Source organism: Oncorhynchus mykiss, chromosome 2 (assembly GCF_013265735.2).
Source record: "Oncorhynchus mykiss isolate Arlee chromosome 2, USDA_OmykA_1.1, whole genome shotgun sequence".
Taxonomy (NCBI): domain Eukaryota; kingdom Metazoa; phylum Chordata; class Actinopteri; order Salmoniformes; family Salmonidae; genus Oncorhynchus; species Oncorhynchus mykiss.
This window is the reverse complement of record NC_048566.1, coordinates 81,134,293-81,148,849: the sequence shown is the minus strand read 5'-3', so window position 1 is coordinate 81,148,849 and position 14,557 is coordinate 81,134,293. Positions and strand designations below refer to the sequence as shown.

General features: G+C 40.6%; 1 protein-coding gene across 7 annotated transcripts in view; it reads right to left on the bottom strand.

Moving 5' to 3' along the window:
* Positions 1-14,557, bottom strand: part of csnk1g1 (casein kinase 1, gamma 1) — a 69,788-nt gene that overhangs the window by 24,241 nt on the left and 30,990 nt on the right. For 4 of the 7 annotated variants that reach the window (XM_021573421.2, XM_021573437.2, XM_021573408.2 and 1 more), the window contains exons 5-6: positions 3,334-3,482; positions 2,971-3,205 (exon numbers count right to left, since the gene is read on the bottom strand). In XM_021573421.2, coding sequence (XP_021429096.1) covers positions 2,971-3,205; positions 3,334-3,482 — 384 coding nt within the window. Of the gene's footprint in view, positions 1-2,970; positions 3,206-3,333; positions 3,486-14,557 lie in introns of all 7 variants that reach the window. The other 3 variants (XM_021573417.2, XM_021573399.2, XM_021573428.2) reach the window with 1 other exon arrangement.

The following is a 14,557-nucleotide window of genomic DNA, read 5'->3' as shown; positions in this document are numbered from 1 at the left end:
AGTGCAATGAGATGCAGGTGGTTAGAGCGTTGGACGAGTTAACTGTAAGGTTAAATCCCAAGCTGACAAGGTAAAAATCTGTCATTCTGCCCCTGAACAAGGCAGTTAACCCACCTTTCCTAGGCAGTCATTGAAAATAAGAATGTGTTCTTAACTGACTTGCCTCGTTAAATAAAAATATGTAATTTTTGGGGGGTCCTGAAAAAGGGACGTTTCTTTTTTTGCATTTATATACACAGTGCCTTCGGAAAGTACTCAGACCCCTTGACTTTTTCCACATTGTTACGTTACAGCCTTATTCTAAAATCGATTCAATAAAATAAATCCTCAATCTACCCCACAATGACAAAACGAAAACAGGTTTTTAGAAATGTTTCCAAATGTATTAAAGATAAAAAAAAAAAAAATTGTTTACATAACTATTCAGACCCTTTACTATGAGACTCAAAAATCACACATCTGTCTATATAAGGTCCCACTGTTGACAGTGCTTGTCAGAGCCACAACCAAGCCATGAGGTCGAAAGAATTGCCCATAGATCTCAGAGACAGGATCGTGTCGAGGCATAGATCTGGGGAAGGTTACCAAAAAATGTTTGCAGCATTGAAGATCCCCAAGAACACAGTAGCCTCCATCATTCTTAAACGGAAGAAGTTGGGTAAATAATTGGGTACCAAATGAACCAATCAAAGGAGAGATCATTAGGAAAGAGTTTGAGCGGGACTGATAAATAGAGATAAGAAACCTGGTCAGTTTGGTGTTACCCATCCAGGTGAATTCAAAGCACACCATCCCGAGAGGAAAGGAGATCTCAGAGGACATCAGGACGAGGATAGTGACAGCACATCAGTCTGGGGATGGCTATAAAGTAATCTCAAAGGTTTGAGCTCCATCAGTCCACTGTGAGGCAAATAATTGACAAATAGCGAATATTTAACATGACAGCAACTCGGCCTAGAAGTGGACGCCATTTCAAAATTTCAGCAGTCAAAGCAAAGGGTGGCTACTTTAAAGAATCTCAAATAAAATATATTTTGATTTGAACACTTTTTTGGTTACTACATGATTCCATAGCTGTAATTTCTTAGTTTTGATGTATTCAATATTATTAAGCAAATTATTATTTTTCGTCCCGCATCAATCCACACACACACACAACACCCCATAATGACAAAGCAAAAACAGTTTCTGCAAATAAAATAAAAAAACTGAAATATTCATACCCTTCACTGAGTACTTTGTTGAAGCACCTTTGGCAGCGATTACAGCCTTCAGTATTTTTGTTTTATTTTACCTTTATTTAAGTAGGCAAGTCAGCTAAGAACAAATTCTTATTTTCAATGACGGCCTAGGACCAGTGGGTTAACTGCCTGTTCAGGGGCAGAACGACAGATTTGTACCTTGTCAGCTCGGGGGTTTGAACTTGCAACCTTCCAGTTACTAGTCCAACACTAACCACTAGGCTACCCTGCCGCCCCGTATGTATGACTAGGGTTACAATATTCAACCAACAAGGATTTCAGGAAAACAATGTAATATTGCCACCCTAGGTATGACGCTACAAGCTTGGCAAATCTGTATTTGGAGAGTTTCTCCCATTCTTCTCTGCAGATCCTCTCAAGCTCTGTCAGGTTGGATGTGTAGCGTTGCTGCACAGCTATTTTCAGGTCTCTCCAGAGATGTTTGATCAGGAAGCCACTCCTGTGTTGTATCGGATGTGTGCTTAGGGTCATTGTCCTGTTGGAAGGTGAACCTTCGCCCCAGTCTGAAGTCCAGAGCGCTCTGGAGCAGGTTTTCATCAAGGATCTCTGCACTTTGCTTGGTTCATCTTTCCCTCGATCCTGACTAGCCTCCCAGTCCCTGCCGCTGAAACACATCCCCACAGCATGATGCTGTCACCACCATGATTCACCGTAGGGATGGTGCCAGGTGTCCTCCAGACGTGACGCTTGGCATTCAGGCCAGAGATCAATCTTGCTTTCATCAGACCAGAGAATCTTGTTTCTCATGGTCTGAGAGTCCTTCAGGTGCCTTTTGGCAAACTCCAAGTTTGTGCCTTTTACTAAAGAGTAGCTTCCGATCTACCAAAAAGGCCTGATTGGTGGAGTGCTGCAGAGATCGTTGCCCTTCTCGAAGGTTCCCCTATCTCCACAGAGAAACTTTGTAGCTCTGTCAGAGTGACCATTGTGTTCTTGGTCACCTCTCTGACCAAGGACCTTCTCCCCCGATTTCTCAGGTTTGGCCAGGACTAGGAAGTCTTGGTGGTTCCAAACTTATCCCATTTAAGAATGCTGGAGACCACTTTGTTCTTGGGGATCTTCATTGCTGTAGAAATGTTTTGGTACCCTTCCCCAGATCTGTGCCTCGACACAATCCTGTCTCGGCACTCTGACAATTCCAGCGACCTCATGGCTTGGTTGTTGCTCTGACATGCACTGTCAAATGTTGGACCTTATATAGACAGATGTGTGCCTTTCCAAATCATGACCAATCAATTGAATTTCCAACAGGTGGACCAATCAAGTTGTAGAAACATCTCAAGGATGATCAATGGAATCAGGATGCACCTGAGCTCAATTTCGAGTCTCATAGCAAAGTGTCAGAAATCTTGTGTAAAAATAATCTGTTTCTTATTTGTAATACATTTGCACACATTCCTAAAAACCTGTTTTTACTTTATCATTATGGGGTATTGTGTGTAGATTGGTGAGAAAAAAATTATTTAATCAATTTTAGAATAAGGCTGTAATGTAACAAAATGTGGGAAATGTCCAGGGGTCTGACTGCTTTCCGAATGCACTGTATGTCCACAGGTTACAAAAATCTCAAAGGCAATGCCCTTCAAATTGTAGAGTTCAACCAATCAAATATGAGAGAGCAGCCTATACTGTATCCATGTAAGTACCACTCAGGGAAGTTGAGGCGACAAGTTAAATTGTGTGGTAGAGTGGAGCAGTACTGTAGCCCTACCTTTTCCTAAGTGGGTGTTAATAGACATGTAGCGGGCGGTCCCTGTGAGGCTCTTGTGTTCCCTGTAGGGGATGTGTTTTTTGGTCTCGGGGTCGATGTACTCTTTGGCCAGGCCAAAGTCGATTATGTGGATGATGTGCTCCTGCTTGTGCCCCTGCCGTCCGATGAGGAAGTTCTCTGGCTTCACGTCTCGGTAGATGAGGTTCTTGGAGTGGACGTACTCCATCCGGGAGAGCTGAGGAGTGGAGAAGTGTGTGACAGTCAAACAGATGCACAAGTGGACACAATGGCAAATACAATCAGAACACGCATATAATTAATGAAAATAAGATTCTTCATCATTTGGATGCTAACTGAACTTACCAGCTGAATAGCCATCATCAAAACGGTCTTAAGAGAGAAGGTCCTGTCACAGAGGTCAAAGAGGTCTTCTAGACTGGGACCCAGCAGCTCCAAAACCATGGCATTGTATTTCCCACATGGCCCAAAGTAGAAGACCTGAGGAAGACCCTCTGCTGAGAGAGAAAGATAGAGGGAATTTGATTTAGAGAGAAGTTCATTTAAACTGAATCCACTTATCAGTTGATAATCATATGATAAGCATAATTTGGAGTTCATATTATGCAGGGTGTTCCATATTTTTTTTGTATATGCGTGAGGGCGTTGCAGTAGACTTCACATGCCCATTTGATGCTCTACCTGTAATTATAATGAACACAAATATAATATGCAACAATTTCATAGATTCTACTGAGTAACAGCTCATTTGAGGAAATCAGTCAAATAAAGGAATTAGGACCTAATGAATGGATTTCACATGACTGGGAATACAGATATGCATCTGTTTGTCAAAGATGATTTGATATTTTTTTTTATTAAGTTCTCACAACAGACCTCAGGATATCATCATGGAATTTTTGTACATTTAAATTGGCATAGATAAAATGCAATTGTGTTCGTTGCTGGTAGCTTATGCCTGCCCATACCATAACCCCCACTGCCACCACGGGGCACTCTGTTTACAACGTTGATATCAGCAAACCGCTCACCCACACGATGCCATACACATGGTCTGCGGTTGTGAGGCCAGTTAGATGTACTGCCAAATTCTCTAAAACATTGGAAACGGGTTATGGTAGAGAATATAACATTAAATTCTCTGGCAGCAGCTCTGGTGGACATTCCTGCAGTCAGCATGCCAATTGTACGCTCCCTCAAAATGAGACATCTGTGGCACTGTGTTGTGTGACAAACCTACACATTTTAGAGTAGCCTTTTACTGTCCCCAGCACAAAGTGCACCTGTGTAATGATCATGCTGTTTAATCAGCTTCTTGATATGCCACACGTCTTGACAAAGGAGAAATGCTCACTACTAGGGATGTAAACAAATTGACAAAACATTTGAGAGGAAAACGCTTTTTGTGCGTATGAAAAATCTTTGGTATGTTTTATTTTGGCTCATGAAACATGGGACCAACACTTTACATGTTGCATTTATATGTTTTTTAAATATAGTTTGTCCTAGTCACATGCAGGACTTCTGCAAATTATAACTACTGCTCGTCTCAGCACTTCACAGGTGGCAACTAAAGAAGGCCGAAGCTGTTAGGTTGGGCTTTGTCACGTCGCAGAGTGTTGTACTGAATTGTATGTTTCAGCCATTGGAGGCCATCTGCTGTATCCATCTCAGGAGGAACAGAGGGGGATGCTGCCCAGAGGAACCTGGGGAAGCTAATAACAAGGGTCATGAAACTCAACTAGAACCTCCAATTTCCATAGCCAGTAGCGCAAAACAATTCGACAGTAGAGGAGAATTTCTGCTAAAACCTATTAAGAACGGAGAAGCTTGCTGCAAGCTGATAAATGCATGGGGTGGAGGGATACAATTTGGGAATTCTAGAGTGGATAAATCTGTTGGGATTACAACCTGACAATAACATCACTGGTGTGGGGTTTCTTGAACGAGCTGAGCCCAGCAACAAAATGAGCGATTTGCCCTCTCAAAAAAGGCTCTGGACGAGTACGGTGGGTGAGCTTGTGCGTTTATCAGTAGTACAGGAGCGAGGGTGGATTTCAGATATATCCCCTTGAACTAGCACATTTTAGTCACTAATTGTGGTGTCTAGGCTAAAAGTTCCTTATGATAACTTAAATGTTACTTAAGAGTGCTTCAGGAGGACATCACTGAAATGCTTCAACCACCAGGAAAATGAATGAGTCCTCATGCGGTTGTGAATTCTGATACACTTCAAGGTGAGGTCACCCATTTGGAAAAAAACATGGCAGCTCTGTTGACACTGGGCTTAGGTTGATCCAGCAAACTAAATGACTGCCATTGTTAACCTATTTTGCATCCTGGTCACAAAAAAGATTGGAAGTTTTTTGGGACAAGAGAGGCTAGCTAACTACATAGCATAAGCGCCCCAAAAAGATACCATAGCCTCCTGAGAAACGAAACCCCCAAAATGTTTGGGGTGAAGAAAAAAAATCAGTGTACAATTTTTTTAATATATATTAGCACCAGTCAAAAGTTGACACACTTACTCAAGTTATTTTTACTATGTTATACATTGTAGAATAATAGTGCAGACATCAAAACGATGAAAGAACACATATGGAATCACGTAGCAACCAAAAAAAAAAGTGTTAAATCAAAATATATTTTTGATTCTTCAAAAAGTAGCCACCCTGGAATGCATTTCAATTAACATGTGTTCCTTGTTAATTCGTGGGATGTCCTTAATGCGCTTGAGACAATCAGTTGCTGTGACAAAGGAGTAATACACAGAAGAGGGTCTTTAACCAAATAGGGCTAAGTCCATATTATGGCAAGAGCAGCTCAAATAAGCAAAGAGAAAAGACAGTCCATCATTAATTTAAGACATGGTCAGCCAATCCAGAAAATGTCAAGAACAGTCAAACAAAAACCATCAAGCGCTATGATGAAACTGGCTCTTTGGTCTGTTGAGTACAAATTTGAGATTATTGGTTTCAACCGCCGTGTCTTTGTGAGAAGAAGAGTAGGTGAACAGATGATCTCTGCATGTGTGGTTCCCACCGTGAAGCATGGAGGTGGTGTGATGATGTGAGGGTGCTTTGCTGGTGACACTGTCAGTGATTCATTTCGAATTCAAGGCACACTTAACCACCATGGCTACCACAGCATTCAGGAGCGAGACGCCATCCCATCTGGTTTGCACTTAGCATGACTATTTGTTTTTCAACAGGACAATGATCCAACACACCTCCAGGCTGTGTAAGAGATATTTGACCAAGAAAGAGTGATGGAATGCTGCATCAGATGACCTGGCCTCCACAATCACCCGACCTCAACCCAGTTGAGATGGTTTGGGATGACTTGGACCGCAGAGTGAAGGAAAAGCAGCCAACAAGTGCTCAGCTTATGTGGGAACTACTTTAAGACTTAGAAAAGCATTCGAGGTGAAGAAGGTTGAGAGAACGCCAAGTGTGTGCTGTCAAGACAAGGGTGGCTACTTTGAAGAATATGAAACATTTGTTTAACACTTAATTGGTTACATGATTCCACGTGTGTTATTTCAGAGTTTTGATGACTGCACTATTATTATACAATGTAGAAAATAGTAAAAACAAAGAAAACTTGTTGAATGAGTAGGCGTGTCAACTTTTGACAGGTACTGTATGTATTAGAGGCCGACAGATGATTTTTCAACCCTGATACCGATTATTGGAGGACCAAAAAAAGCTGATACCGATTATAAATCGGACTATTTTTTATTCTTTATTTGTAATAATGACAATTACAACAATACTGAATGAACACGTATTTTAACTTAATATAAAACATCAATAAAAATCAATTTAGTCTCAAATAAAGACGGAAAAGTGCCATGTAAAAAAGCTAACGTTTGAGTTCCTTGCTCAGAACATGAGAACATATGAAAGTTGGTGGTTCCTTTTAACATGAGACTTCAATATTCCAAGGTAAGAGGTTTTAGGTTATAGTTAATATAGTATTTATAGGACTATTTCTCTCTATACCATTTGTATTTCATATACCTTTGACTATTGGATGTTCTTATAGGTACTTTAGTATTACCAGTGTAAATGTATAGCTTCCATCCCTCTCCTCGCCCCTACCTTGGCTCGAACCAGGAACACATCGACAACAGCCACACTCGAAGCAGCGTTACCCATCGCTCCACAAAAGCCACGGCCCTTGCAGAGCAAGGGGAATAACTAAGTCTCAGAGCGAGTGACGTTTGAAAAAGTATTAGCGTGCAACCCGCTAACTAGCTAGCCATTTCACATCGGTTACACCAGTCATTAGGCTGATAGGCTTGAAGTCATAAACAGCGCTGTGCTTGCGAAGAGCTGCTGGCAAAACGAGCTAAAGTGCTGTTTGAATTAATGCTTACGAGCCTGCTGCTGCAGACCATCGCTCAGTCAGACTGCTCTATCAAATCATAGACTTAATTATAACATAATAACACACAAAAATACGAGCCTTTGGTCATTAATATGGTCGACTCCGGAAACTATCATTTCAAAAACAAAACGTTTATTATTTCAGTGAAATACAGAACCGTTCGGTATTTTATCTTACGGGTGGCATCCCTAAGTCTAAATTTACTTGTTACAATGCACAACCTTCAATGTTATGTCATAATTGTGTAAAATTCTGGCAAATTAGTTCGCAATGAGCCAGGCTGCCCAAACTGTTGCATATACACTGACTCTGCGTGCAATGAATGCAAGAGAAGTGACAAATTCACCTGGTTAATATTGCCTGCTAACCTAGATTTCTTATAGCTAAATATGCAGGTTTAAAAATATATACTTCTGAGTATTGATTTTAAGAAAGGCATTGGTGTTTATGGTTAGGTACAGACGTCCAACGATTGTGCTTTTTTCACAAATGCGCTTTTGTTAAATCATCCCCCAGCATTGCATCGATTATATGCAACGCAGGACACACTAGATAAACGAGTAATATCAACCATGTGTAGTTATAACTAGTGATTATGATTGATTGTTTTTTTATAAGATAAGTTTAATGCTAGCTAGCAACTTAGCTTGGATTCTACTGCATTCGCGTAACAGGCCGGCTCCTTGTGGAGTGCAACGAGAGGCAGGTGGTTAGAGCGTTGGACTAGTTAACTGGAAGGTTGGAAGATTGTCAGCTCGGGGGATCCAATGTGAAAATCTGTTGTTCTGCCCCTGAACAAGGCAGTTAACCCACCCTTCCTAGGCCGTCATTGAAAATAAGAATGTGTTAACTGACCTGCCTAGTTAAAAAGGTATATAAACAATTTTTATATATATATTTTTTTTAAATAAATAGGCAAAATGGGCGCCCAAAAATACCGATTTCCGATTGTTATGAAAACTTGAAATCGGCCCTAATTAATCGGCCATTCCGATTAAATCGGTCGACAGTTAGTAAGAATGTATGTATGCTTGTGGACGTTTACAATTACAGCATGTACAGTTGAAGTCGGAAGTTTACATACACTTCAGATGTAGTCATTAAAACTCATTTTTCAACCACTCCACAAATTTCTTGTTAACAAACTATAATTTTGGCAAGTCGGTTAGTACATCTATTTCACTTATTATTTACTGTATCACAATTCCAGGGGGTCAGAAGTTTACATACACTAAGTTGACTGTGCCTTTCAAACAGCACGGAAAACTCCAGAAAATTGTGTCATGGCTTTAGAAGCTTCTGGTAGGCTAATTTGAGTCAATTGGAGGTGTACTTTGTGGATGTATTTCAAGGCCTACCTTCAAACTCAGTGGCTCTTTGCTTGACATCATGGGAAAATCTAAAGAAATCAGCCAAGACCTCAGAAATCAATCCAAGAACAGCAGCAAAGGACCTTGTGAAGATGCTGGAGGAAACAGGTACAAAAGGATCTACAGTGAGGGAAAAAATTATTTGATCCCCTGCTGATTTTGTACGTTTGCCCACTGACAAAGAAATGATCAGTCTATAATTTTAATGGTAAGTTTACTTGAACAGTGAGAGACAAAATAACCAAAAAATCCAGAAACCGCATGTCAAAAATGTTATAAATTGATTTGCATCTTAATGAGGGAAATAAGTATTTGACCCCTCTGCAAAACCCTTGTTGGCAATCAGAGGTCAGATGTTTCTTGTAGTTGGCCACCAGGTTTGCACATCTCAGGAGGGATTTTGTCCCACTCCTCTCTGCAGATCTTCTCCAAGTCATTAAGGTTAAGGCTGACGTTTGGCAACTTGAACCTTCAGCTCCCTCCACAGATTTTCTATGGGATTAAGATCTGTAGACTGGCTAGCGCACTCCAGGACCTTAATGTGCTTCTTCTTGAGCCACTCCTTCGTTTCCTTGGCCGTGTGTTTTGGGTCATTGTCAAGCTGGAATACCCATCCACGACCCATTTTCAATGCCCTGGCTGAGGGAAGGAGGTGCTCACCAAAGATTTGACGGTACATGGCCCGTTCATCGTCCCTTTGATGCGGCGAAGTTGTCCTGTCCCCTTAGCAGAAAAACACCCCCAAAACATAATGTTTCCAACTCCATGTTTGACGGTGGGGATGGTGTTCTTGGGGTCATAGGCAGCATTCCTCCTCCAAACACGGCGAGTTGAGAAGATGCCAAAGAGCTCTATTTTAGTCTCATCTAACCACAGCACTTTCACCCAGTTTTTCTCTGAATCATTCAGATGTTCATTGGCAAACTTCAGACGGGAATGTATATGTGCTTTCTTGAGCAGGGGGACCTTGCGGGCGCATCAGGATTTCAGTCCTTCACGGCGTAGTGTGTTACCTATTGTTTTCTTGGTGACTATGGTCCCAGCTGCCTTGAGATCATTGACAAGATCCTCCCGTGTAGTTCTGGGCTGATTCCTCACCGTTATCATGATCATTGTAACTCCACGAGGTGAATTCTTGCATGGAGCCCCAGGCAGAGGGAGATTGACGGTTCTTTTGTGTTTCTTCCATTTTCAAACAATCACACCAACTGTTGTCACCTCACCAAACTGCTTGCCGTAGCCCATTCCAGCCTTGTGTAGGTCTACATTCTTGTCCCTGGCATCCTTGGAGAGCTCTTCGGTCTTGGCCATGGTGGAGAGTTTGGAATCTGATTGATTGCTTCTGTGGACAGCTGTCTTTATACAGGTAACAAACTGAGATCCCTTTAAGAGTGTGCTCCTAATCTCAGCTCGTTACCTGTATAAAAAAGACACCTGGGAGCCAGAAATCTTTCTGATTGAGAGGGGGTCAATGCAAATCAATGTATTACTTTTTTGACATGGGTTTTTCTGGATTTGTTTGTTGTTATTCTGTTTCTCACGGTTCAAATAAACCTACCATTAAAATTAGACTGATAATTTCTGTGTCAGTGGGCAAACACTTTTTCCCCTCACTGTATATCCACAGTGAAACGAGTCCTATATCGACATAACCTGAAAGGCCGCTCAGCAAGGAAGAAGCCACTGCTCCAAAACCACCATAAAAAAGCCAGACTATGCTTTGCAACTGCACATGGGGACAAAGATCATACTTTTTGTAGAAATATCCTCTGGTCTGAGGAAACAAAAATGTAACTGTTTGGCCATCGTTATGTTTGGAGGAAAAAGGGGGATGTGCTAAAACTGAGTTTAAATGTATTTGGCTAAGGTGTATGTAAACTTCCGACTTCAACTGTATGCATGCATGTATGTATGTATGTATGTATGTATGTATGTATGTATGTATGTATGTATGTATGTATGTATGTATGTATGTATGTATGTATGTATGTATAGTTGAAGTCAGATGTTTACATACACCGTAGCCAAATACATTTAAACTCAGTTTTTCACAATTCCTGACATTTAATCCTAGTAAAAATTCCGCCTTTGGTCAGTTAGGATCACCACTTTATTTTAAGAATGTGAAATATTTATGTATGAATGAAAAACGGGTTTTAATGACTCCAACCTAAGTGTAAACTTCCAACTTCAACTGTACGTATGCACACACACTTTAAGTGCATAATTGTCCAAAACAAATTACATTACAAACAATGGGTACAGTAGGTGACAACTCACTTAACCATTCCTGAGATATTCACTTCCTATAAATCATTTTAATATCAAACTCACAAATTGTAAATACAAATTGTAATTTTCAAATTTCCACAAAATGTGCTAATTTTGAAGGCAGCCATTTTTTTTAGGAACCAGGAAGATAAAATTGTCAAGGTCACACCTCCACACGTGATGTCATTGAAAAGCCAAGAATGTCCTCTCAAAGGGACAACAGGACTTAATACAGTGGCTTGTATGGCCTCGGATTCGGACCAAGAACTGATGTCCACTTGAGGACAAAAATGAATTGCTGGGTCCCAGGAGAAGAGGGAACACTCATCTGTACAGCACAACTACGTTATTCTGGACTGACTGGAGTAGTGCAGCAGTATCCTAGACATTGGGGTTCCGGGAATGATACTGGTGCATCAGTGACTTTATTGGGGTGAGTATGCAAGATAAAAAAAGTACTGCATTTTTAAAACATTCACATTTTAGTCATTTAGCAGATGCTCTTATACAGAGTGACTTGCAGAAGTGATTAAGGTTAAGTGCCTTGCTCAAGGGCACGTCGACAGATTTTTCACCTAGTCGGCTCTGGGATTCGAAGCAGCAACCTTTGGGTTACTGGACCAAAACTCTTAACCGCTAGGCTACCTGCCGCCTAATGCCAAAATTAACTTGTATAATGAGCTTAACAGGGCTTTTATTCTCAGCACCACAAACAAAACGAGACAGCATGGTGGCGTAAGTATTAAGAATATTCACCTTCAGAGAAAGAAAGTGAGAAATAAAAAAAAAGTTTTACAAAGAGTGGGCCTCTACTCTCTATTATGACCTGAGAAAAGCCTGGTGGTCCTGAATGCCCTCTCTCTATGTCATGTTTGGGAAAAGATGACGTCACAATAGCAAATGGCCACATGTTCTCCTGACTTCTACATGTCAAAGCATAGGCTAACGGCAGTTCCCCTCTACACACAAGTGCGATTTTACCTTCCCCCTTCCTCTCCCTAAACCAATGTGTTTTTAAGCCATGTTTTCACCAAGTCCTGCAAGGGTGAAAACAGCAACAGGACTCAGAGTCCATTAACTTTAAGCAGAGGCGGGATATAAATCTGCTAATGCCATGAGAGTTCTTAATCTTTTGAAATGTGTGGGGAAAATAAATTCAGTCACAGAAGCAAATGTCAGCTTCTCCAGAGACACGCAACCAATCAAAAAAAAAAATTAAAAAGATTTCACACACAATTTAGTTGGCATTCTATCCACCTCATTTCAAACGTTACAATGGACACAGCCAAAACAACGGAAGTGACAGATTCTACGTCCACGTTCCTACCCGACAGCAGGTGGAAAACTTGCCAAAGAAATGTATGTATGTATATATATATATATATATTTTTTTTTAAAAGTCAATTAATACAATATAAAAAGTCAAGAAAACAAGTATAAGAGTATAGGTAAGAGTAATTTTATATTTATTTAATTCAAGTTTGCTAGACTTACTAGTAAACTAGTTCTGTTGATAACGTTAGTTGTCAAAGTTAAAGCCCCGTCTATCCACCAAGCCAATAACTTCTATGATAAACTATAGGCTTCATAACTCAAAAGTGTTGGTGAGCATACACACTAGGGGAAAGGTTAATTGTTTTACAGACATACACCTGATCAACGCATCCTACTGCACAGCTACATACTAATAAGGAGGTAACAAGACCCTTCACGAGGTCTCTAACGCAGATATTGGTTCAGACTACAGGTCAATCGATTATGATTTCTCAACGCCGACATCGATTATTGGAGGACCAAAACCGATTAAATTGGCCGATTTTTAAATATATATACAGTGCCTTGCAAAAGTAATCGGCCCTCTTGAACTTTGCGACCTTTTGCCACATTTCAGGCTTCAAACATAAAGATATAAAACTGTATTTTTTTGTGAAGAATCAACAACAAGTGGGACACAATCATGAAGTGGAATGACATTTATTGGATATTTCAAACTTTTTTAACAAATCAAAAACTGAAAAATTGGGCGTGCAAAATTATTCAGCCCCTTTACTTTCAGTGCAGCAAACTCTCTCCAGAAGTTCAGTGAGGATCTCTGAATGATCCAATGTTGACCTAAATGACTAATGATGATAAATACAATCCACCTGTGTGTAATCAAGTCTCCGTATAAATGCACCTGCACTGTGATAGTCTCAGAGGTCCGTTAAAAGCGCAGAGAGCATCATGAAGAACAAGGAACACACCAGGCAGGTCCGAGATACTGTTGTGAAGAAGTTTAAAGTCGGATTTGGATACAAAAAGATTTCCCAAGCTTTAAACATCCCAAGGAGCACTGTGCAAGCGATAATATTGAAATGGAAGGAGTATCAGACCACTGCAAATCTACCAAGACCTGGCCGTCCCTCTAAACTTTCAGCTCATACAAGGAGAAGACTGATCAGAGATGCAGCCAAGAGGCCCATGATCACTCTGGATGAACTGCAGAGATCTACAGCTGAGGTGGGAGACTCTGTCCATAGGACAACAATCAGTCGTATATTGCACAAATCTGGCCTTTATGGAAGAGTGGCAAGAAGAAAGCCATTTCTTAAAGATATCCATAAAATGTATTGTTTAAAGTTTGCCACAAGCCACCTGGGAGACACACCAAACATGTGGAAGAAGGTGCTCTGGTCAGATGAAACCAAAATTGAACTTTTTGGCAACAATGCAAAACGTTATGTTTGGCGTAAAAGCAACACAGCTGAACACACCATCCCCACTGTCAAACATGGTGGTGGCAGCATCATGGTTTGAGCCTGCTTTTCTTCAGCAGGGACAGGGAAGATGGTTAAAATTGATGGGAAGATGGATGGAGCCAAATACAGGACCATTCTGGAAGAAAACCTGATGGAGTCTGCAAAAGACCTGAGACTGGGACGGAGATTTGTCTTCCAACAAGACAATGATCCAAAACATAAAGCAAAATCTACAATGGAATGGTTCAAAAATAAACATATCCAGGTGTTAGAATGGCCAAGTCAAAGTCCAGACCTGAATCCAATCGAGAATCTGTGGAAAGAACTAAACTGCTGTTCACAAATGCTCTCCATCCAACCTCACTGAGCTCAAGCTGATTTGCAAGGAGGAATGGGAAAAAATTTCAGTCTCTCGATGTGCAAAACTGATAGAGACATACCCCAAGCGACTTACAGCTGTAATCGCAGCAAAAGGTGGCGCTACAAAGTAATAACTTAAGGGGGCTGAATAATTTTGCACGCCCAATTTTTCAGTTTTTGATTTGTTAAAAAAGTTTGAAATATCCAATAAATGTCATTCCACTTCATGATTGTGTCCCACTTGTTGTTGATTCTTCACAAAAAAATACAGTTTTATATCTTTATGTTTGAAGCCTGAAATGTGGCAAAAGGTTGCAAAGTTCAAGGGGGCCGAATACTTTCGCAAGGCACTGTATATACTATATACACACACACATTTGTAATAGTGCCAATTACAATACTGAATTAACACTTAATATAATACAAAGAATATCAATT